This window comes from Idiotropiscis lumnitzeri, chromosome 3, assembly GCF_059441095.1.
Source record: "Idiotropiscis lumnitzeri isolate Australia: NSW breed Sydney's pygmy pipehorse chromosome 3, RoL_Ilum_1.0, whole genome shotgun sequence".
Lineage (NCBI taxonomy): Eukaryota > Metazoa > Chordata > Actinopteri > Syngnathiformes > Syngnathidae > Idiotropiscis > Idiotropiscis lumnitzeri.
Window position 1 is genome coordinate 18,887,045 of NC_142393.1, and position 25,644 is coordinate 18,912,688.

At 40.8% G+C, this 25,644-nt stretch overlaps 1 protein-coding gene across 14 annotated transcripts in view; it reads left to right on the forward strand.

Moving 5' to 3' along the window:
- Nucleotides 1–24,260, forward strand: part of LOC148340226 (neural cell adhesion molecule L1-like protein) — a 60,728-nt gene extending 36,468 nt beyond the window's left edge. For 2 of the 14 annotated variants that reach the window (XM_088289626.1, XM_088289625.1), the window contains 13 exons: nucleotides 19–241; nucleotides 918–953; nucleotides 1,454–1,569; nucleotides 3,224–3,428; nucleotides 3,568–3,690; nucleotides 5,366–5,548; nucleotides 11,480–11,500; nucleotides 11,986–12,051; nucleotides 12,474–12,593; nucleotides 14,404–14,565; nucleotides 14,772–14,948; nucleotides 17,074–17,146; nucleotides 23,815–24,260. In XM_088289626.1, coding sequence (XP_088145752.1) covers nucleotides 19–241; nucleotides 918–953; nucleotides 1,454–1,569; nucleotides 3,224–3,428; nucleotides 3,568–3,690; nucleotides 5,366–5,548; nucleotides 11,480–11,500; nucleotides 11,986–12,051; nucleotides 12,474–12,593; nucleotides 14,404–14,565; nucleotides 14,772–14,948; nucleotides 17,074–17,146; nucleotides 23,815–24,025 — 1,716 coding nt within the window. In that variant the 3' untranslated portion in view covers nucleotides 24,026–24,260. Of the gene's footprint in view, nucleotides 1–18; nucleotides 242–917; nucleotides 954–1,453; nucleotides 1,570–3,223; nucleotides 3,429–3,567; nucleotides 3,691–5,365; nucleotides 5,549–11,479; nucleotides 11,501–11,985; nucleotides 12,052–12,473; nucleotides 12,594–14,403; nucleotides 14,566–14,771; nucleotides 14,949–17,073; nucleotides 17,147–17,715; nucleotides 17,792–23,814 lie in introns of all 14 variants that reach the window. The other 12 variants (XM_088289633.1, XM_088289634.1, XM_088289630.1 and 9 more) reach the window with 12 other exon arrangements.
- The last annotated feature ends 1,384 nt before the right edge of the window (nucleotides 24,261–25,644 follow it).

Here is a 25,644-nt window from a genome sequence, read left to right on the forward strand (position 1 = left end):
AAAATGTTCCCATTGTAGCCACTGTTGCCTGTTGAACACAATGGCCCAGGCATGGAGTACAAGGTGAGCTACAGAAAAGTCGCTGTGGACGACACCTGGACAGAGCACCTGGTCAAAAGGCACTCTTTCATTGTGAGGAATACGTCAACATTCATCCCGTACGAGATCAAGATTCAGAGCAGGAACAGTCATGGCTGGGGACCGGAACCTAAAATTGCTACGGGTTATTCTGGTGAAGATGGTGAGTGAATATTGTGCCAGTAACGACAAATATAGCATGTCATTTATTTATTGTGGAAATGCTGGGAGACAAGCTTTCACAATCCTACTCCAGTGCGTCATAAATTTCTCTTGGGGACAAAAGCAGCGTGATTTTTTTTCCTCCTTTTTTTTTAAATAACCAGTGCCTATCCCAGCTGACTTTGGCCAATGTAGATGAAAAGGCGATGAACACTCTAAACTGGTCACGAGGCAGTCCAGGCCAGTCTAGCATGCTTGAGGATAAGCAACTTACTCACATTCTCTACTCAGAATAATTTACAGCATGTTTTTGAAATGCGAGAGGAAATCAGTGGCCCCGAAAATAAGGCACCAAAGCATGGTGAGAACATGAAAACTGATTTTCTAACCACTTATGCACCCGCCACCTCCATAAAACGTTCTCAAATGGACTTACCCAGAATTAACTAGTATTAACGAATGCTGTTTCACCTTGATGACATCATGCCTGAGCATTCCTCACACACACATTGCCAGGGGAACTTCAATTTGTAGCCGTATAGTAGATCGGTTTGAAGTTTTCTCTTTTTCAGACACAAAAAAAAAATTCTCTTCTCGCTTAACTTGAGGCTCAACAAGCTCACATTATGTATGATTTCTTGAATTCTTTGTTTTATCGTGCCACGCCCCATCTTCAGTCGTCATTCACCATTGTCTACGGGAAAATTTGTCAGGTTAAGTTCTTTCTTTCTTTTTTTTCCTGTTTGCCTGTGCAGCTGTGCTGTAGTGACTTTTCCCACCCTCGAATGCAGCAGGTGGCAAATAACCTTTTGTAGAGCTGTGAGATCTGAAATATACCGCTTCTGTCTCAAAATCTGTGCGACCTTTATTAGATCACGACGCGCTTCGGCTCCTCAGCGTAGACCGACGAAGGCGTGATGCTGCTGCTGCTTCTAGTGTCTGCTGTGCTTCTCTCCAGTAATCATGTAGAGCAGAAATTATGTAGAGCTCTTTTTTTGGTGTTTCCCCCCTCTGCTTATAAGATGATTTGGGGCATTATGCTTTCAAATATATGTGCCTGCTCATTTAGTGCCACTATTAGGAGCTCAACCAAAAATACTTGCTCCAACATTTCTATGCAGTAATGTTGCTGCATCCAAAAGCTTGACTCTCGTTTTACAAGACATTTTGAGTCTCTGTAGAGTTGTGTGACCTCCCTCTGTGTGTCCTTTAGTTCCCACTGCTGCACCACGGGATGTTGCAGTGGAGGTGATTAACACGACTGTTCTGAGAGTAAGCTGGACCCCAGTGCCGCCCGCCACACTGAGAGGTCATCTAAGGGGGTACCATGTAAGTTTTCAATAGGCATCACCCCAAAATGATTTGTGTGCACCGTGCAGATAAGAGAGGATGTCAACAACAACCTAAATATATTTTCAACGCTGATATTATTATTATTATTATTATTACAGTAATCCCTATTTTTGTGTTTAATTGGGACCAGAACCCTCCGCGAAAAGTGATTTTTTTTTAACTTATTGACGTGTCTTAATATTGATTATTTTAATAATTATTTCATTATTTTTTTATTGGTTTTACGCCTCTATACGTCGTTTTTTTTTTGATACGTTGAAAAAATTTGCCGCCCACTGAAGCTGCAAAAGTGGTGAAGATTTACTTAGATTATTATTATTTTTATTATTATTATTATTATTATCATTTTTATTTTTTTTAATTATGAAAACCACGATGATCGAGAAAAACAAATTAGGGCAGATTCTGGATTTTATGAGTATTATTTGCCTGCTCATTTGGTTGCATGACAAAATAAAAGATTTGTGATCAAACAGTGGAAACACCAATTAACGTAGATGTCAAAAACTACATCTCTCTTTGGCATTGGGCCAAAAGCCAATCATCACACAGTCACAGTTTGGTGAATTCAATATTTTTTCACAAAACTCTACTTTTGGTCATTCCACACGATTTGTATGTTACCTAATCAAGTTGTTCACCAATATAAAGTGTTGAAAATGGCTTGCTCTCTATGACGATGCAATGTTAAACAAATATGCCGTTTTTGGGGGTTCCTGAAAAGTGATGATTTTGAAGGTATGACACCAGCGATATAGTCCATATTCGTAATATCAGGAGGGAGGTCACTCCAAAGTCAAGGGGCAGAGCGGTTGAAGGCAAATGGGATTGTTAATTTTGAGGAGGGCAGAGATATGAAGGTTATTTGATAAAGGTACCCATACTGAAGTTGACCTGTGAATTTCCTGTCTGTCGTGTTAGTCTCAGCGGCATGAAAGAGGCTGAACGACAGCTGTGTGTAAGAGGATAAGACGTTAAGTTTAACTCCACATGTTCAATTACCACAACCGATTGTTGCTGTTCATAAAATAGCGTTCAGTTCTGTCTAAAAGGCGCAGGCGGGTAAATGTCTATCCTGCTGCACCTTTGATCCGCCAATTTTGAGAAAAGTCAGTGTTTTGACACCTCACCAGATGGCAGCTTGTCTGGACAGTAAATAACAACAACATGAGGTGCTTCATTGCTCGTGTTTATTGTCACACTTCACCAAATGTTGCAGTGTAATTAAACTCACCCTGTCAGGGTGCGAGAAGAAACATGATACATATCAATAAAAAAAAAAATAATAATAATAATAAGCAGACCACACGTGCGGACATGCAAGCTGTGACATCAGTGTGAGTTGGTTCATGTCACAGGTCTTTTTGGTAGCTAAGCCTGTTCATAAAATACTGTATAAATAGTTGTTTGCTTTATAGAAACTATTTCCCTGAAATAAAGTGGTCAGCTTTGCTCGAATTTGACATGAAGAGGTTCTGCATTGAAAATGCTCATGAGGCATATTCAACAGTTTTTATATTTGAAAGGTACGGCTGTGAATTTCACCTTAAATTACCAGGAAATTGCAAGTCAGGCTTGCTGGACAATTTCTCCCTCATAGGCACATTTCACCATTGCATGCTTCTTACAGGTTCACTTGCTGAGGAAGCGAAGTTTCCAGAATCCTGACAAGCTCTTGGATGAGCGCCACATGCTGTCATTTGCCGGGAAGAGGACACATGCCATTGTGCCCAGCCTTGACGCCTTCTCTGAGTACACGCTCACTGTCAAGGTTTTCAACAAGAAGGGAAATGGGCCTAGCAGTGACCCAGTCACCTTCACCACCCCCGAAGGAGGTGAGATGAAAATGACAACTATATACTCTATTGATACAGCTCCTAACAACTTCACACCTGTGTCTTGCATGTTATTATGCAAACAAAAATGGCAACTAGTTGTTGCAGAGATACTAGTGTAATTACAATTATTTTTCAGTTCCAAAACAAGTGCCCATTCTGACCGCCTCTAATGCCCACAAAGAGTCCATCCGGCTTGTATGGGGTCCACCACTGGTGGCAAACGGCATCCTGACTGGTTACTTTCTACAGTACCACCTCAGTATGTGTTCACAGTCACTCAAACACGCGCACACACACACACACACACACACACTAATCTATGGTTGGTCTATACATACCTATTGAAGCCCTCTGGAATTTCATGCATCGGCACATTCGATTCTACAGGTTTTGGGAGGCAGAGTGTCCATTTTTTGATGTGCAAAATTGTTTAATATGTGTACAAAAGGTTAAATATATATTAAATTTACACTCATTATTACCATTTTTTTTTAATCGGCGGTACAATACAGCTTTATCGGTTTAACGCATTTCACAACGGCTGCAGCTATAACAAAGCGCTTTACACAGAGTAAAACACAAAGTAGCAAAACTCAATACTAAAGGCAGCGAAAGCAGAAAGTTAACATACAAATTAATTATACTAACACATATAAAGTAGACACCAGAAAACAGTTTTATACATCAGCCCTGAAACAGAAAACCTGCACCGCTTTGGATGTTGAAGAGAAACAGAAATTCTCAGTCTTGTTATGTGCTTGCGTTGCCACTTGGCTTGTTTGCTTTGAATGCTCATCTAGTAAGAGCTTTTTAAGAATAATAGATTGATCTCATGCTATGGATTGTGAGACATTTTCATGTTTAGATTGAATCAATAATCTGGGTTGAATATAATTGGAATTAAAGAAAGCCTCCGTCAGTCTTTGCATGAGTGGATATTCAACTCTAGATGGCAGTGTTTAGCTCTGAACTAAACCCTAGCAACACCCCAAAGAGTGATGACTTCTGAAGTCTTCTTACGTCTCACATCCTCTGGGATTGCAGATTCTTTCCCCCAAACAATCATTCATGCCAAGGCTGCTTTTGCCCTGATGCCCTCCCCCATTCACAAGCTTTTCCCAGATGCATGAGAAATGTTGGTGAGTGAGGGGCTTTGCGTTTTACATTTTCATTGACTGACTTATGTTCTGATATGATAGCACCAGATCCCCTTCTATCTGTGCCACGTTTCAAAATCTAGCCGTGTGTTGATTGTGCCAATAAAGTGCCGCAGTGTAATCCACTCTGTGCGACTAAATTAGTCGATGACTAACCTGATGGCGTTCATCAGCACATGAAAGCTCCTAAAGCGGTGGCGAGCCGCTTTGGCTCAGCATCAGCCCTCACCTGCATTTCAACGTTGGCATCGATGTTGCTTTCCTCATTCGGCACACACGCGCTGCACTTTGATCTATAATGCATGTTGGGTGATATGTTTGACTGCTCCTGATTGCCCCTATATTCCCACTTCCATGCACCGCCTACACTTTATGCAAATGATTTCTTCTTTCTTCTGCATTTGCGAGCTTTTTTTTTTTCTAGTTTTGCTGCTTTGTTTACCCACTTTTATAATGATGACTCTCACCGTTTTGCTTCCTCCCCTCTTCATCAACTGCCACTTGTTAAAACTCTTCCCTCGCTTCTTTTGAGTTCTATATATTCCGCCTCATCTCCCTCTTGACATCTTAATGTATTCCTGCTCAGCTCACCTGTCACGACATGTATCTGCAACATTTGCTTTCCGCATGAGTGAGCATGGCACCTATTCATCCTTCCTCATCCCCTGGCCGCTCACCCTTATTTCCGTGTTGTTCCATTAACATACATACATGTGCTGATGACATCTCAGACGGCCGCCATTTCCCTCAGCTGACTTGAGCCACTTGAACTTGTAGTTAATGAGACCACAAAGGAGGTGCTTGATTCCCGGGAAATGAACATCACAGGGCCCGACACCACCCACTGGCAGCTGGAGGGCTTAGAAGAGGGCAGCCTCTACCTCTTCCACCTCAGTGCCTGCACTCGGGCAGGGTGTGGACCTCCACAGGCACAGGAGCTCAGCACTCTCACTCCAGCACGTGAGTACATGAAAATGATCCGTAAGGGTATATGATCTTTTAAGAGCCAATCTGAAATTTGTATCCGGAATCCTCTTAGAGCATTCCATCTTGTCTTATTTGGCAAGCTAAGCAGGTTAAGGCCTGGTTAGTACTTGCATGGGAGACCACCTGTGAATACTAAAGTTCCAAAAGCTTACCTACACTCTGGAGGGGCAGACCAGCCCAAGTCTGGATAAATAGGCATGTTTGAAGTCATCAAGGGCATCCCTTGAGAAAACGTGCGCCATAGCCAGTGCCCCAACAACAACCAATAAAATATATTAATAATGGAAACCGTGAAAAGCACAAAAACAGTAAGAGACAATACAGTATGTTTGACCTCAGTCACCTCGGTGATGGAGGTTGGACTTTCAAAGCAAAGCATTCTTCTATACAGACAATGTTGTTCATAACATCCATCCATCTTTTCATTTTCTATCCTGCTTGTCCTCAGCCAAGTGGAGCCTATCCCTGCTAACTTTGGGGAAATATAGGTTGCACCCTGCTTGGTTACAAGTCAATCGCAGGACAGATATTGAGTCTTCAATTCACCTAAGCATGAGGAGAATATGGAAACTCCACTTAGAGATGGTCTGATGGAGATCCGAACCATAACGAGTCTGCCACAAGTCATGATTTAGGTTTCATAACCTATGCAATTAAGTTAGCGAGACATTCATAAAAATTAAGAAACAACATCTTTCTTTTAAAGGGAGGAGCGGACAAAACATCTGGTTTTCTTCATCTGAGGTAACAATAAAGAAACAGCAAATCTGAAACATGAAGGTGTAAACATAAAATTAATACAATTAAAGGCCACCTTTTGTAGAATCAAATTAATATTCCATCGGACGACTGCCTTTGAAACGACCTTAATAAACTGAAAACACTCAACTCTTTTGCTATCCATGTTGCAATAGCAGGCAGTTGAAGTTAAGTATCCGTAATATGCATTCTTAGCTGATGTAATTGAGAATAATGAATATTTTTTCCAATGGACCACTTCTCAAAGGCTGCAATTGGCTAGCACCCAGTGCAGGATGTACTTGGGATATGCTCCAGCTCACCCGCAACCCTAATGAGGACAAACGCTATTGAAAATGGATGGCTGGAACTCCTCCAGAGGGGTACATGTATTGAATGCATTATTGCAACTGGAATATTCATCAGGAAGTTGCATGCATAGTACTAACGTCACTTATCCATTGGTTTTAAAATGTGAGGAAAGGAAAACTATCTAGTGTTGGTGATAAATGTTTGGCATTTATTGGTTTCTGTGGAGCTCAAGCATGTAATTGTGTGTTTTGAAATAGCAAATGTGTATAATTCAACTTTGGTTTAGGTAGCAAAAAAAAAAAAAAAAAAAACTCAGACCAACACACAACTTTTCTTGCCCCTTGTTCTAATTGAATAATAATAGCTGCATTAGTGTTTGCAATTTGTGGTCTAAATTGTGTGTAATTAGAGAATCATTTAAACTCCTATGGTTTGTTTACTCTCCACTGAAAAACTATAGGGGGTAGTGTAATGATAATAATGATATTAATAATAACTTTACAATCAAACTTAAAACATATTTTTGATATCGATGGTAATATGGTTGTACAAAAGTGTTTTGTATTGTTGTTTTCACCAGTCGGACATCTAATTATGTGTGGCTGAACAGTAATTAGCAGCTTTTTTTTTTTTAGCTTAAAACGTCCCTGGCAAATGTTTATTCCTATCAAAAATCCATATACTTGCATACTAACTTGGGCTATTAAATGTACTTGCACAATCGTGATTAATTATGACTGAATGCAAATAAATAGAAAATACTTTGTTTTAGCTAAATTAAAAAGGGTACATGTCTGTCTTTTTGTTTTTGTTAAGGTGAAAAAAATTGATAATTGATCATTGAAGAATACATTTTGGGAATACAACACAGCTGGCAAAAACAATCTAATAAACTATACACAACAAAAATTGAGCTTACTTACTGAATAGTAGTAAATAACTTTTTGTTTATTTTATGATGACACTTAATGGCAACCGTAATATACTGTTTTATAGCACTGCAGTTCGATTACGCAGGCTCTTCAGGTCTGCTACTCTTGAAAACCGAAGCACTGATTCATTCACTGAACTTCAATCCTGTTGTTCCTGAACATACCACTGCCAGAGTTTAATGCTGTCTAAACACACATATTAAATGACAATTTATACAGAACTCATAGAACACTTGATTTTTTTTTATCTTGTATCATGTAATTTAACACAGCCGGCTTCAACCACAACATGTTATCCAAATCGATTCCGTTGAGGCTGCTGTGTAATTTCAGCGCAGTTAGCGCACAGAGCCCATTTGGAGTTTTAGAAAACAAGCCCTCGATGCACCAGGTGGAAAATGTGACCGTAAAGGGAGAAATTTGTCCTCTATTTAATAAAGGTTACTCATACCTTTGTGGCTTTTAGGTTTCCTTTGAGGATTTCGGCATTTTCTCCCTGCCGTAAGATTCATTGTTTGTAAATGGAGGTTGGTGGAGAGATCAGACCAGGTGTGTTTGGGGAGTGTGATCCGCAAGGCATGTTAGATGGCTGCCAATTGCACAATGCAGGAGCACCACGGATTTGGAGACATTAATGTGCAGTGATTGAGAGACGGTGTGGGGGCTGAAAAGGGAACGCAGGGGATCAAATGATTCCACACACCGAAAGGTTTCTTTTATATTTTACCTTTAGGGTACACTTATATGTCAACGATCTAGTAAAAAGAGGATTTTTCTTTTTCCTCGGGTGGTTTAAAAGTTTGGGGAAAGCCAACTTTGTCCAAATAATCACCTTTCACACTGAGCAGGAAAAGACAAGCGATTCTATTATACCAGGCCAGTGAAATGCTTTGTCAGCGTATTAGTTTCAAATTTGATGCATATGATTAATGCAACACCATGCTGTAAGCAGACGTGGCAAATCCAGGACCAGAAAGTAAAATCTGACTGATATTTCACAAATGCAATATTAATCAGAATGGCATATTTAGACTAGTTAAGACACACAGAACATTTTAGTGCAAAGATTTTTTTTTTGTGGTTGTCTTCCCCTTTAAGGCTCCCAAATGTTGTTGCCATGTAAACCACCAGACGCAATAATACCATTTCACCCCACCTCCCCCTGTTTTCAATTATAATAATGGTGTATAGTAAATTGAATGAAATGGAATTTCTGCCTATGGACACAAGTGCTGAAGACATTAGCCTAAAATCATTATTACAATTTTAACATTTTCAGAATGAAGAACAAAACACAAAAAATTCAACTAGCCAGATGAGTCCAGCTGCTTTGAATAGAGTTTTGCAGATTAACATGAGCTGGATAATTGAAAATCTACAAGGCACAGACGGGGAAAAAACAAACAAACAAAAAATGTACTATGCACACTGGTATTTTTCTTGAGTGCCGTTGTGACATTTATAGTTAAAAATGACTTGTGAATGATTCAATTAGAAGAACAAACAAACTAACAAAAAAGCACAATCAACGGTATTGTTCATTTTTTTTTATGAAACTCAACATAATTTAAAAAACATTTTGAAGTAGCTCACAATGAGTAGCCAAGCATATGTGCTGCTTCTATGGCAAGCCCAGATAACGTATCCGTGAAAAAGTCCTTTAAATAACTTCACTAATTTCTCCTTGATTACAAAACGTCACCTCTCCCCAAATTACCATGAATGTTATCATATTATATATAGGATTTCTCTTGTTTGTTTTTACACATTAAACCAGTCATTTTTAGTTAGCACTCCATGTACTTGTGTATGTTGATGATATGCATAACACTGCCATAGCTTTCACATAAATTTAGGGAGAGAAAAAAATCACACCACAAAACTGATTTGGAAAGTTGTCCTAATGGCATTTAAGACTGAAAACAACTTGATTTGTGTGTGGCCAAGATGACATTTAACTGCAAAGTAGTTGAACGATTTCTCTTCAAAAGAAACTGATTGAGGGGTGGAGGGGGGGGGGAGTCCATTCTCTTCATGGGGTCTCCTGAGATAAGAGGGCAGCAGAGATAACGTGGGTTTCAAACAAGACAAACAGCATCTCCAGCACATATTGCGACTCAAATCTCAAGTGTCAGGAAAAATAACCACAAGTATCCCACAGGGATTCAAATATTTGCCCACTTCCACACCCGACTTATCGCCAACGTGTTGGCTGGTAGCTTTGAAAGTAGCTAATGCTGATAAAAAGGTTTGTTTGGAAAAATAGAAATCAAGAGCTCTTCAGCTTGACTGCAGTCAAAAATCAGCCATCAGCACAATCACAATATTTTGATACAGCAGGGAAGCAGTCACTGATACAAACAACAGCATTACAACAGCATTACTATTATGTACGACTTGTGCCTTTCCATTCTTTTTTTGTCATGTAACACCCGTAAAGCATCATGCTAATCAGTTTTGAACGACTTAGAAGCATTTTTTTGCCTTGACATTCTTTGGCACAGAGTATTGGCGCAACCTGTAACAAGAGACCTGCCATTTGCCTTTGGTATTTTATTAATTGGAGAATATCGACACTATTGGACTTTCACTGCTTGTCTACAATGCTACGACAGTGAGGAGCTTCCCTCCAGCATGAGCCGGCCGACTTCCATTTGGCAAAAACAAAACAAAAAAAATGCATCCCTCAGGACACATGGGGAGGGATGAGAGACGGCGCTGAAATGAAGTAAAGTGTACCAAGAGAGAGAAGACAGGAGATAGGACAGGAGAATTGAACCAAACCTTGTGTACACGTGATAAATGTTCAGCTGTTGGAAATCTGCAGTTGATTGTTTACATGTAAGCTCACTTTGATTATTTTAAATAGGAAAGAATATTTCATTTGGCTGTATTTTTCCCACCATTTATTTATTGTTTTGTGTTTCATGTGCAGCTCTTTGTTACAATCGGACTTGTTATGAAAGTGCCAAAGAAATAACACTGTGGTTGAGAATTGTATTGTAGCGAGGGGTGCGTGTGATTGCTCCTTGATGTAGAGGAAGAAGTCAGAGTAACAAGTGAAGAGGAGGCAGTAATGCAAGGCAGAGAAAAAAAACTAGCAGAGGTACTTTGGAAGACTCAAAAACATATTTAACAAAGTCCTCAAAATCAAAAGTCAAAGTGACAAAGAAACCCTGTGAACAGGACATCTAACAACGACTCCAAACCGCAACATCAACGATGCCCCAATGAAGACTGAACGAAAGCAGGGCACTAAATACAAATAAACTGACGATACAACAACGGACACCTGGTTGAGACACAACTGGCCGAGGGATCTTATTGGAAGACACGAGGAGGCAGGATGACAAGTACAGGTGGAACCAATAACCTAACTAGCTGGACACAGATAAAGGAGCACGAGTCAAACATGAAACTAGATACTAAATCAAAGAAGGTCGTGGCTTGGCAATACCATTGTGACTGTTCTCCAATGTCATTTCTGTCAAACAGATTTAACGGATTGTATCATCCCCAGATGGCACCACTTTTTCCCCTTTCAAAGCATGTAGCAACATTTTACTTCTTTTTACTGTTTTGTGGAAATGTTGAAATGACAGGATGTCTGCATCGACAGTTTTTGAAGTTGTACAGCATAATTGTGTGTGCGTGTATGTGTGTCGATGATTGCAGTCTTATCTCTCAACATGCTGCATTATTAAAAAAAAATGTAGTTAAAAACATATTGAAAAGTGAAGACAGAAAATAATTGAAAGAGTTTTTTCTAATTTCTTCAAGAAAGCAAAACTGAATTATGCTCATTCAAATCATCCATTCGTGTTCACTGCGATGCACTAAAGGAGGAATTTGCACATGTACAAACACTGACGCTATTGAAAACACGAGTAATATTCCTCCTTTTTATATTTGTTGACTGCAGCTGTGGCCTCTGTTGACATCCGTATGTATGACCGCCTCTGCAGCTCACTGACATAGACGTAGTGCGAGACGTATAGACCTGAGTATTTGAATGTTTGCGCCGAGCTCAAGATTTTTTTTTTGATTTCTGTATAGAGTTGACGTTTGCTTGTAAGTTCGTAGAGTGTGCTTCTTCCATCAGTTTTCCCACTAGTGGTTTATTATACAGTAGAACCTTTCAGGTCGAACACAGTCTATTCCCCGACTACTAAGGTCTTGTGTGTCGTCATTCAAGACGGCAGTTCAAGGACTGAGAGTCTGTGGGACTGTAGAGGCAACATTTTTTTCAGAAATTGTGTTAAATTGGAGAGTTGTGCAGTCTCTGGTGTGTTTCCATCTCTGAGGTTCTCCTGTGGTACTTCCTTTAAAAGTCCTGCTTGCGTCAAGTCTTGCTAGCTAAGTTTGCTTCTTTCTCTGACTTGCACAAAAGTGTGAATCTAACATCTGAGACTTCTTCTGTCATTCCAGACCACAACTGTTCGCTTTCCTTTCCTCGCTTGATCTCCGGCAGCGCTACTCATCCTCCTTCTTTAGGTACATACAATATGTACTTGCGCTTTATGCTCTCTGTGACGCTGCCACAAGTACCTGAACTTTTAATGAACAATGAGATTCCTCGCATGGACTCACATTGCTCAGTTTGAGTCTTGTGCCAGCTCTGCTTAAATGAGGAGTCGATGTCACATGCGCCCACTAGCGCTACATCGACCCTTCATGAGGCCAAATGCAGCTCTGCTTAATTAAGTCTGGGGGAGCGTGCTTGCCTTTTTTTTTTACTGTCATCTCGAAGGGCTTTTGCTGCAAGCTACACTGTTCTCAAACTGCAAGGGGTATCCTATTTGCTTCCGCTAATCCTCTTTTCCTGCCTTCTTTCTCTCTTTTCTGTGCCCGCTGGTGTTTTCCTCTCCCTCCCTGCTGTATTTCCCCCTCCTCCCGATTTTTCCCCCTTTTATCAGTCCCAGGCCTGTTGAACATAAGCTCTTACGTGAGCGACACCTATGCCAAAATCAGCTGGACTGCCAGGGAGGAGCAGCAGCATCAGGACGCGCAGCTTTACGTGGCTTATATGAACAACCGTAAGCTTCTTGCGACAGCTCCACACTGACACAAGTTTTCGGTGACATTGATATAAATGTAGGCAATCTAAAATAACACTTCACATGTCTTTGCCTGAATAAGATACATGTTTAAGTTACTTTATGGGATACTGTGGAACCTCTTAAGATCGAACACAAGCAATGCTACTTTATTCATTTCGGTGATGGCATTGTGGAGAGTTGGTATTCACAGGCAACCGCCCACCCTCGCCCCTGCAGTGTCGCCTCTTAATGACAAACTATATTTATTTTTAACTCGTTTCTAAATGTATTTATTAAACCCACCGAACAGTAAGTTAAAAATAGAAAAATAAATCAATAAAAATAAGAAAAAATGTTTTGTTCATTTGCATATGGTCAAATGAGATCCTACTTGCATTTGATGGTCTTGCCAGGTAAGCTGACTGCTTCCAAGCTTAAAAGATGCGAGAATTCAGAAAACCACCTCAACCCTTACAAAGCAAAAATATGTTTAATTTTGTCGATGTCCGCTTTGGTGTGTGTTATTGAGCTAAGGAACTACCCAACTCCCCCGTTATGTGCTCTGACACAGACACTGGTTCAGTTTTACGTGTGTGGCTTTTTGGCACTGGCATGCGATTCCGCAATTTTTCCAAAAACCGTATTTATGCAAGTTTTGTCGAGCCTCCGTGTACACAACTGTTCAAGAATAGGCAAGGATGCGCTCATGTGCAGTGAACATTTCCGGTACACGGAGTGATTTGCGTTTGTAGAGGAGCCATGCCACACTGATGACATTAAAAACAAATGTCACGCCTCGTATTTTTAACGAGCAAGAAATGGAAGATGAGCTTAATTGCCCGAGGGAGGATATGCTTTCTCTCGTCCTTTTGAATTTCCCGGCGCCGTCGCAGGCGGAATTTTGGGCGTTATGTCCATAATGCGAGCGGAGTCCACACTCATACATGCGCCTGAGACACCGGACCAAAGCAACACTTCAGATTTTACACTGGTAAGGTAGCTGGACATATTAATTACAGCGTTGTCCATGCGTGTGTAGCAAGTGAACGACATTGCAGGCATGCTTCCGGGTTTATTTCTTCTCCAAAGTTTTTGTGCCATCAAAAGAGCATCCGCAGCTGCATCTTTTGCATCAAAATTGGAATCTCATTTTTTAGACGTATTTTATAGTGTCTGGAAACAATATGGCTTTATTCTTTTGGATGAACACTATAGATGCATTCCATTCAGCGAGACCGTGTGTGTATACAATTGTGCAGTCAAACCCAATGCTTGCACAGATTATTCAGTGACGTGTTAAATGAACATCACAGCCAGCCATATTGTTTTTAAAATCCTTTTTAAAGTTATTAAATACACATGAAAATAATGTTTGCCAAATTAATTGTAGAGAAAATATTAACATTTTACTGCTGCAAGTGGCCTAGTTTGAGAAATATTTATTATTTTAGGATTTTAAACAGCCTCATCATAAATGATTCCAGTTCCAAAACTCGATGCACCATTTCAACATTAACAGTAAAACAAGTGTCGAAATAAGTTATCCACTGTTACTAGTAAGACGTAAAAGCAGTAACATATTTGTAAATAATGGTAATTGATGATGGAAAATAGACAACAACATCCTTAACGGTGACATGCTAAGGGGTCACAGACACATTCTAGAGTAGAGTTGGCTGAACTGAGGGCGTCACATGGCCGTTCAACTTTGGAGGTTCCACTCTAGCAGCATGTCTTTTTTTTCCTGCCAGGATGACTGTTTCCGACTTGCTGCTTTGTGCACTTGTTGTGCTTGGCTTGTGTGTAGGTGATGGTAACTGGCGAATATCCGAGGCGGTAAACACGTCTCAACGTTTCCACGTAATTGACGGGCTCAAACCGGGGACGGTGTACACGGTGCGCCTCATGGCCAAGACTTTGCTCGATAACGCTAGCATTTTTGAAGACGTTATCCAGACGCAAGTTACAGGTAAGATGCGGCAAACTTGCTGTGTGACGTCTGTAGCGCTTAGTGGCTGAAGTTGTCTGCACCCACTTAGGGACCAGCGCCCACTGGGGCTCCCCCAACACCAATTAACAGTCAACAGATCTTGTCGTTGTGTTTTTTACAGTAAAGTAGTATTAGTGGCGATTATATAAGTTGCTGTTCAAATATTTCTTTCTTGTTGTGTGCAGGCATCGCAGGTCAACAAAGAAACATATCCACCAAGGGCTGGTTGATCGGGACCATGTGTGCTGTGGTGATCCTCACGCTCATTGTCCTCACCGTGTGCTTTATGCGGAGAAACCAAGGTGGCAAGTATGCAGGTACGCCGCCGCCTGGAAGACAAGACATGCTCGCCATGGATAAAGGTCAGTTAGTCTTTCAACGGGGTGTGCTTCAGGGTCGCCTGTTTCTTTCGGGGAGGTCAACCAAAATATTGCTACTGTTGACTGACATACGTACAGCATCATCTCCTTTTTTTTGGATCTTACTGAATCTGATCACCTTTTCACCTTTGTTTTGGTTGACCTCTTGAAAGAGTGGGCCTCAACCCTGAATCCCCAAACTATTTGCATCATGCATGCATGTTTCATGTTTGCATAGTAGCCTATCAGGCCTGACACGAGCGAAAAAAGTGATTTATCAGGACAGGCAAAGACTCAATTCTCAGTCATGAGAATTTAGTCGGACATGCAGCGTAACTTGAACAGTTTGGAAGTTGAAGAAAATGGCTCGGCATCAGCTATTGCTCTATTGTTTCCAACCGTTAATCTTTTCGTGCTTACAGTAGTTCTGAGAAGTTTCACACATTTTCCATTGTTTTGTTTATCATTCACTTACTTTTATCACACCCTGACCCTCTTAATCCATAGGTTACTTGAGTAAAGGCTTTCATAATAATAGAGGAATATGGGAAGGAATACAATAGAAATAAAAAAATGTCTCATTGTTGAACACGATACACAAAGTTAATGTTTATTTGTTCTTTTGCTGTTAACAACCATATACTTTTTTTCAAGTGGTGTGTTCTCTTATTCCTTCTGTACAAACAAAATTAAGTAGGTGACTTATGGTCATATTCCCAAATCTATCAAAATGCAATTGTGTCAAAGGACAAGAAAAACACATTTCAGTCAATTTTGTTTATTTTCTTTGTTCTTAGCGTTAACGCTGCAACCTTCAAGCTCTAATCAACACAAATGGTTCATCTTCCTTTTATATGTAAAACTAGTATTGGCAAATGTCTTAATACTACACTATTGAGTCAAGATTGCGTTTTCTCCACACCAGTCATCTTTAGTGTATAATTTGAAAGGTCTTGAATTAGTCTTGTGTATTGTGTTTCTTCCCTGAACCGGCAGATAACCTTAGTTATAGGGTTGAGGGTGGCTTTCACAAATGAGGAAGCTTTTGTCAAATCTCTACTCAATTCAGTCTGTTACTGAGTTCCTACTAAATTTTCAACAGAACAGGCTCTGACAAGCTAGCCACTGCATGTGAATTATTTTTTTTTTTTTTGCATGCCTGTGTAAAGCGCTACTTCAGAATAAAAATCTTGTCAAGGCGGATGAAGCGGTTTCGACTTCTCACCTGTGCTTCTGCACCCGCTGGGCTTCAGTGCTTCCTCAGAGCAGAGAGATACTCATTCTCCTCACATGTGCTTTATTTCCTCACAAGCTGTCTTCTCCCTTGCAACCCACCTCAGTGTGGGTAGCTTTTGACAAGTATTGAAAATTTTCACAAGCACTTTTGGACCTCCCATCTTTGCCCAGCCAGTTCTTTATATAAAAAAGAAAGTTTTTTCTGCTCCGTTCAATTTCAAAGCTAGAATAGATAAAAAAAAAAAGAAAGTGAGGAAAGAATGGAAGCTCTTCGTGCTCATCCTTGATAGAATGTTTACAGATGCAATTTGTCATAATCCCCAATAGCTTTTCACTCCTGCCTTTTGAAAGGGAACTCTGGCATCCACTCAAATGCTTTCATGTGGATTTTTGATTATTATAGCTTGTTAAATGGGGCTTTACTCTTTTTGCAAGCATGGCCTGGCAGAAAATAAACAAAATGTTTTATAGCTGATTGATTGATTGATTAATTGACAACTAATCAGTTATCAAAGTAATTGATATCTATTTTTAATAAACCATTAATTGTTTAGAGTTAATGACATGTTACGGATCAAACCAGTATATGAATCCTAATTCATTTCTCTGTGTGTTTTCTGCACTCTCAGTTTGAAATAATCTATATATTTTTAATAAATGGGTGGACTTTTAATGTGTTTTATCCGATTCGTCGAATAATCAACATATTAAAAAATTATTAAAGTATAGTAGCAGCCCTAAATTGTTTTATTGTTTTTTTGAGCAATCCTTTGCTGGGCACACACAAGAACACTAAGGATTGTTTGTGGTATTATTGCACCTCTGTAAATCCTGGCTCTTGTCAATCCCGATACCACGTAAGATCGCCCAAATGCTTCCGTTGTTTTTGCAGTGAAAGAAAAGGAAGACCTCCACCCTGACGAGGAGTCACAAGCAATGAATGATGACACCTTCTGTGAATACAAGTGAGCTGCAGTATTTGATTTTAAAGGCTAAGACTGATTTTCATTGTGTGCAGAGCCTGCAAGCCCAATAGGCAATAAAGGCTTATGCTCAGGGCACCGTGGCCTCCAGAGGGGAACCACAAAATCGAGAAAACAAATTTCATTGGCACTAGTTATTAAGTAATTACGGTAACTTTTAAAATGGATGGGCTGACTTACATTCAAATATCCCTTTGATTTTTCAGAAGCAGAAATAGAGTATATAATATAAAAATCATTGCATATTATACACGCATAGTAGACAGCATGTCTCTATTAGGATTTCCATTATTATTTTTTAAATTATATTAATTTAATTATTTTTAAATCATATTTTAGTTGGGTGACACATTATCTTAGGTGGTAAAGGCAATGGTAAAAACAATGCCGTTAGATTTCTTTTGTAGGTGAATGGAAGTTGCTGATGGAGGGGGCCACAATATGATACCTCGCCTGGTGGGCTGGCTCTCATTGTGTGTAATGAAAAAGCTACACGTTGAACACACTTTCATTTTCTTTTACTGTCATTTCTTTCTTCCCCATCCAAAAAGCAAACCGTCCGTTCATGAGATTTACGAGGACGAGCCTAGAAGACACTTTTCAACTTTCCGTCATGAAATTGGCTAGGTAATCACTCAGTGTATATCTGACTAGTTGGACTAGGACCCAATAGACGTGTTGTGTTCCCTTTTGTCAAATCCAGAGCCTTTTTCATTGGTCTGAATATCGGCTTGTGTGTACAAGTAGTTTGTGTATTGCCTGTAGCATCAGTAGTGTATTGCAGTGCTTTAGAATGTGCATGGATGTGTTTTTGTGCCTCTTTTTTGTTGCGTTATCATTCACACGGAATACATACTTGGCCACTTCATCTAAACAATCTAATGAGATCTGAGACACAAGAGATGTGCTTATCAAAAAATATGGTGGTGCCTTGATTTAGGAGCCATGATCATGCTCATCACTTTAAACACTCAAGTAGGTGGGTTGTATTTTGGTAGACTGGCATCCGTGTGCTCGGAAATTGTCTCAACTTCAATTTCATGGCAGCGTAAGTCTAATCTAGCGTATTTGGGGCCTACAAGAAGCAGCTTTGCCTCCGACGCACCTGGTAATTTGGTGACAGAAAGTTCTGCGCTTGGCGTAAATACGGGCGCATTTTTGTGCCATGGCAGTTCTCTAATTCAGCATGTTTATGAATTTGGTAGACGCGATACGCTTCAGTGGCTGTTACTTTCTGCTGCTCTAAATTTTTGTCTACCTTAAACCACCAAATGGTCAGGCCCCAGAGGCGTGTCAAAGAAATCGCCGATTCCGTCAGATTGCCCAGCATGGCGCAGTGCGATCTGAAAAGTTACCAAACACAAAGGCTTAGACTGGCATGAAAAGCAAGATGTGTCAGTTTTTACGCCCCAAGGCATGTGCACTGTCTGCGAAAATATAGCCCTAAAATGTTTTGGGCAGTGGGTGCATGTACATCATGTCATTTTCTATAACTGCAACACCGTCAATTCTACCATTCAATGTGGCATGGTCATCTATGTGCAAGGAGCAAGGCTGATAGACAGGGAAAAATATGAGAAAAGGGCACCAGAATAAACCCATCTCCGCTTTCAGCACCAGAGACAGCACCATTTACTTGTCCATACGCCGTCCAGTGAGGACACTTTATGTTTCAAAGCCACGGGGAAGGGTCAGAGATCCTAACCTGTGCAGTCCACTGGCAGAAAAGGATCAATGAGTCATGCAGACCTAAATCACATATTCAACTGCACAAAACTTTTGCAGCAGCACTCTCTTTGCCACATGGGGCTCGAGATGGGTGGGCGGAGGGTTAACTTGGCTGGTCCATTTGATGATATGATAGTACTCAGCTTTGTGTGGTCGCAAAGTTGAATTCCAGCTGGGCAGAAAATGCTGGCAGCAGCCCACCTAATGGCCAAATACACCCTTTTATTTTCTTCACAATTGAAAGTAGTTAATCTGTGGCTTTATAAAAATGATGACGTTCTTTGCTCAAAATACTCAAAGGATAAGAATGAAAGCACATTTAACATGAACTTGTAACACAATGGTTTAAATTACACAGTTTTTTTAGGGCGACTGTGGTAAGGTTCTGTCTCATTCAAATTCAACACAACTAACACTGCTGGCTCACTACATTTTTAATTCGGCCCGCCAAACTTGAAAAAATTTAATGACTAAACCTTGTTAATGTGTCCTTCATAAAAGCTCAAATGATTAAATATGTCTTATATGATGCACTTAGCCTGGTTAGTGCGGGGTGGGGGGGAAGTTGTGCGCTGAGGACTGATGGAATTACTCCTATCAAACCGAAATTGTTGAACCGATCAGTTTTATCGGCTTTTAAAATCCATTGTACCATATTATTTGTGCAAGCCCTGCAGCTCTGCTTATCCTTTGGCTTTGTCATGATAACGCTTCTATGTAGTCCGCTTGAAAATGGCAGATATTTGTCAAGCCGAGCTTCCAAGTCATAAGCAAAGAATTGTAACATCAGCATTGGGCAAAATTCCGAGCAGACGTATTTGTAGAAATAGGCAGCAAGCAAAAGTGTACTTGCTGGTTTAATTTCACATTTGTTGGGTGAACACGCACCCCAGAGACACAACTATACTGTATGTACACAATCAATTAGAAAGGCAATTTTCTCTCATATGTCCTCTTTGATACAGATTGTGTTTCCACATCGAAAGGAAACTTTTTAATAAATACTGTGACTTCCTAAAGTGTCATTGTTCGTTGGAGTTTTTAGTTGCCGGTGCTACGCTGTCAGAAAGGAGAATCGATTGAATCTCATTTTGCTTGAGACCACTGCTTGCTGTTTTGTGACAATGATGTGTTTGTTTGTCCACACACAAAAGAAATCACCTAAAATAGCCCGTTCTGCCTTCTTCCATTGTGAGCATGGTGAGACACAATTGCGCACTGGCTGCCAATTGCATTCTCGTGATGCTTGCCAGGACAATAATTCAGCAGGAAGAAACGTGTTGTCTTGGGTGTCTTCAAAATGTTCATGCGCCGTAGCTCCGAGATGTGATAAGAAGGTTTCTCTGCAGCCCCGAAGCAATTTGTGGGCATGAAAGTGATGCTGGCCAATCGCTCTGACTCACTCACTCCTGTGCACACGCTGACATGGCTCACACACTCACTTTGGGCTGCTTTAGGTATTGTTTTCATCTACGAGGTTTCACCCAGATGGACGTCTTTCTATGACACCAGCTCGTCTTGAGCTGTCCCCGTGAAGGAATTGCACCCCATTGGATTTGGACCTAGGTGGTCTCCAAGTGTGCAATTCACAGCTGTGGTCGCGTAAGTCTTATTGCTTGCAGTTCCGTACGAACGTTTGTGCATTTGCTGTTTTGTTCGCCTTAAAGAGTTTATGCTTTCATCGTTGTTTTGTGTACCGATCAAATGTCCACAAGCATTTTTGAAGAAGGTTGACATGGTCATAGTCGGAACATAATACATTCTGGCATAGATTTGACAAAAGTGTAATTCCACAATCGGTCTTCACTCACGTTGCGATAGCCAGCTGCAGGGGTTTCCCTCAATATCTCAAGCTATAAATGATCATGGCAAAATCCGGACGCTTCTATGACAGTGCAGATCCGATATTGAATCATTCTGCCTTGGTAGAGTCGTGGGAAAGAGAAAATAGTATTCACCGAGTGGCTGAAGAAAAGGGTTGCATTGCACGTTGCTGTTGTCTGTTTTAAGGAATTTGACGCACAACAAAGTGCCTTCAGATAAAAAGACGACTCATTGAAAATGATGACGGCCTACGCCTTTCATAATGTTGACGGTTTGAGGATAAATATTTGTTCAACTCCAATGTATTGCTGGAGGGAGTGTTGGGAATTCAGTAGAGTGAGTAAGTGAGACTGCTCCTATCTGTTTAGAATGCCTCTCATGCTTAGTTTCATGAAGCTGTTCTGACTGCCATGCCCCCCCAGAGTGCCCTTAGCCTGGCTATGATGTTGTTTCCCTGGCTTTCAAGCTGGATTCGGGCCTCACTTATGCCCTTTGAGTCTCTGAAGGCAATAAGCCACCCACTGCTTTGCCACGTGTCCGGAGAGCTGACAAGTGGTAATTATGCTTCAGACGATTTCTCTTAAGAGACAGCCCTCTGCTGCTCTGCCCCGTTGTCCGGTGCAGGAACAGCAGGTGTCACGGCTCAGGGTCTGCTTCCAGCTATGAGGGGGATTTTAGTTCTTGATTTTCTTTTACCTTCAGCAGTCCAAAAAAGGACCACATTCGTGGGTTTGCCTGTGCACTCTTTTGTCTTTCAAAAAACAAATAAAAACCAAATTATTGAGACTGTTCCATTCAAGAGAGAAAAACCGACAATGGTCGCTGAAATTATTGGAAACGGTGATAGGCTCGTGCTCACCCATGAACAGGACAGAAAATGGATGGATGGAAGACAAAAGTAATGTCATTGTCATGTCATGTCATTATCCACACCGCTTATCCTGTCCAGGGTCGCGGGACAAAAGTAATTATTAGTTAAAAAAAAAACAAAAAAACTTAAAATAACAGAAATCACATTGTGGCTTTATTTTCACGTTATAAGATCATACAAAGCAGCCATTAGAGGGCACAATTATTAATGACTTGCCGTATTTACTAAAGCTACTGTAGTGAAAGGGCCGTGATTGAAAAAGGCAAGAGTGATTCTTTGACATCCACAGCCAACGTGAACCTCTTTGGACACGTTGCACATTTAGAGAATGCTTACTGATCATTCCAGTTTTTGAAGACAACTATAAAAAGATGTGAAGTGTGAAAACACTTTGTAACTTCATAAAACCTGTGGAGAAGACGCCCAAACTTCCTCCTTGGACCTGATGTTTCTGTGCTGCCCTGGAACCAAGTCAGTGAAGGTCAACGGCCAGACAAAAGTAATTACTGTGGGCTTGGTGATGTGCCTCCACTCCATCACCCAGCTTCTTGTGGTGGGGGGGCCGCAGGAAAGCTTTGTTGCACAACCAGCTGAGGCCAACTTAAACCGCACATCCCGAAGGAGCTGCAACACAAAAGCAGTGAGCCTTTTTTCCTCTTTTTTTTTTCCCTTCGTTTTTTTTTTTTTTTTTTTGGCGCATTCAAAGTCACTGTGGGCGGGCAGCGGTGTCCGTGGCATTACACCGCTCTTCGATAACAGCCACTTATCTTCACCGTGCAACAATCATCAGCCAAAGGAGGTTTGATAAGAGTTGAAATGTGGACCGCATGTGGTCTGCATGGTAAAACTGCCTAATGGAATAGAATAGAAAAGGAAAGATAAGATTGCTTATTAAAAGTCCACATGAAGGAGACCTTTGAAATCTTTACGTGCGTCTTTGAGCTCAAAAGGCGTCGTACTATAGTGTGCCACAATTGTTTCTTTAAGTACTTTATGTGACTCTTCTGTAATAGCAGCTGCTGTCAGTTTAGAATGGGCGTTATGACAAAAATGAAATCGTATTACTTTGTGTTTAAAAGATCCAACATTACAAAACGTTCCACACTTGGATTGTGGGCTACAACACCGATTTAAAAGCTCATTTTGTGAAATTTCAAATCGAGTAACTTTTTTTTTTGCATTACTGTCGAAACATTGCATTTAATTATTCTGCTAATGTGCAACCTCATTATCAGCCTGATTTTTGGCTCTCACCGAGGATGCAATCTCACTGCATGAACTAAAATTGGATGCATTTTGCCTTTTAATAATAAATAGGATTGAAGTAGCGCTTTTCAGGATCACAAAAGCACTTTACATTTAAAGTTAAGCGCTGAGGACAGGTTTAAATCAATTTTTCCTTCATCTTTCTCAAGCTACTGCACCTCCCTTAAAGTCGCCCCCAAGGGAAGACACAACTCTCACTGATAAATAGCATCCAGCTCTGTGCATTACTGCTTTGTGTTGTGAATACTAAACCAAAGGAGGGCGAGTGGTTTAGGGAATTAGAAAGCAGGACAGCGAGGGAGAAATATCCTGTTTTGAGGTGACCTCCTGTCTTGTAGCGCGACACCAGCAAAGTTGGCCAGTTGCCGGCTCTTAAATTGGCATCTATTCTCCTCAGTCCTGGTGTGCGCACCTTGGGAATACCGGGAATGACAGGCTGTTTGTTTGGAATTGTATACGCCCCCACCGGTCTCCTCCAGCCCACTTCCTTATTCCTCTCCCTTTCTCAATTTCAGCCTTCAACACCAACCCTCCTCACGCGCACACACACACACGCACACGTCTTTGTTCTTTTTCAGTGTTTAGAATGAGCTAGACTCTTGCAATTTCCATCACGGGCTCTAAAGAGATTTGAAATTGCCTCTGGTCCTGGAGTCTGGGCAATTAGCAATTAGTGAAGTGATTGTAGCAAGCCCTCGCTGCCTCCCTTGTGCCATGCCGCCGCTGCATCTGCACTCTGCTCGCAACTCGTTTTGATGCACCAGGAGAACTTGCCTTGTGAGTTTGGGCGGCTGCTCCTGTGGCCAAACATTTGATAGTCCGTACATGATTTGCTTTTTCAGCATTTCTGCTCTGTGTGATGTTGTGTGTTTGTGTTATAAAGAGCTCTCCTCGGGCCATACGTGACGCTTGTCTTTGTATATGCGCTGCACTACTGATCCTGCTCTGTTGTTGATGACAGTGACAGTGATGAAAAGCCACTGAGGGGCAGCTTGTGTTCCCTGAATGGCGATGATGCGGTCGGGGACAGCGTCAGCAGAGACAGCCTGGTCGACTACGCCGATGGCGGCGGAGAATTCAGCGAGGACGGCTCCTTTATCGGGGAATATTCAGGACACAAACAAGGAGGATCTGTCACTGAGCCTAATGGATTCGGCCCCGTCACTGCATAATGTCAAGCTTCCTTTCATATTCCGACAAGAATTGCTGTATATTTGGCTTTCTCAACATTACATATAGCACATGGCTAAAATATGAAGCAATAGAAATGTCTTTTATAACAAATGTTGCCAAGGGACTGTAAAGACAAGTGTTTTTGTACATAGTTTAAGACAATGAACTGAATGATTGGATTGAGGATTTTATTATGATAATTAATAAAAAAAAAAGGTTTTTTTTACCTGTCAATCACATTCTTCTGATATATTGTGCTTACACGTGTGATCAGAACCAACACATATTATAAAACATAATTGAAATGTTGGCCTTATTTTGGGGGGATTCACAGGATTTTTCTGTCTTCAGGATGGAAATTAAGAAATTCTGGAACAAGTTGTTTAATTGGATCATCATTTTCTTCATGACTCCACTTTGGGGGTTGCAAGTGAGCTGGAGCGGACATACCAGCGGATTGTACGCGAGAGACGGTGTACACCCTGAACTGCTTGCCATCTAATGGCAGTGCACAGAGAATAGAAGTAAACAACCATTCACACTCACATTTCAGTGGTCAATTTAGTCTTCAATTAACACAAAGTAAGTGGGAGAAAGTTGGAGTACTAGGAGAAAGTATAAACGAGCAAACATTTAAGATTTAAATTTAAACGATACGTATGTCCATCTATGACAGAATCATAACACAAATTAAAACTTAGTAAGTCCTGTGAGGGAAAAATTGTGGCAACTTGCTCACCTTTACTGTAAAAGGTGTAAGTTTGACTCATGTCCGTTCGAACTGAAAATGCTTCAATGTAAAGCAACTCCGTGTCTGGAAACTCCACATGCAGTATATCACACATCTGTTTGCGCTAAATGATGTCTTGATAACACGGAGCAAATTTATTGCAGTTTGGACTGCTTTTGAACCAGTTGCTTGGCTAAAGCAAGGGCTGAGCACATGCTTCAGAGTGGAGCAGGCCAATAACAAATGCAAAGAGTGAAAATCCATCCATCATCCAAACCTCTTCTCCCCTCGAGGGTCGCGGGTGTGCTGGAGCCTATCCCAGCTGTCTTAATGCAGTAGGCGGGGTACAACCTCAACTGGTTTCCAGCCAATCGCAGAGCGCACAAAGACAAACCATCATTTTAGACTTGTTCACCAGTAAACGTGCATCAATATCCATACAAGATCTGCCTTTATGAATACACTCATTTATACCTTTTTTTATGAATGGAAGCAGGTATTTTTCAAATTGTGATCCTTCTGCAATAGAACCAAACAAAAGAATTAGTCCCTCAAAGCAGTTGATAAAGTTACTGTTTATTTTTGGGTTTTGTCTTGTTAAGACTTTATTATTTATCCAAGGACATAATGCCATTCTAAGAAACCATTTAGCAGGAGCAAGCAAGAAACTTACTATTGATCATCTTGATATGTTTGTTTCTCTTACACGATAATTGAGTTTTAAGAATCTGACCAGTCAATTACATGCCCCAATTGACCGAAGAAACACAAATGGGAGAAACCTGTGTGCGCTTCCAAAAGGTCAAAAATTCAAATCCAGAAATTCCGTTTTACCCCACCATTGACCTCTCTTTAGTCTCATCATGCATAATGCATATTGCTCAATTA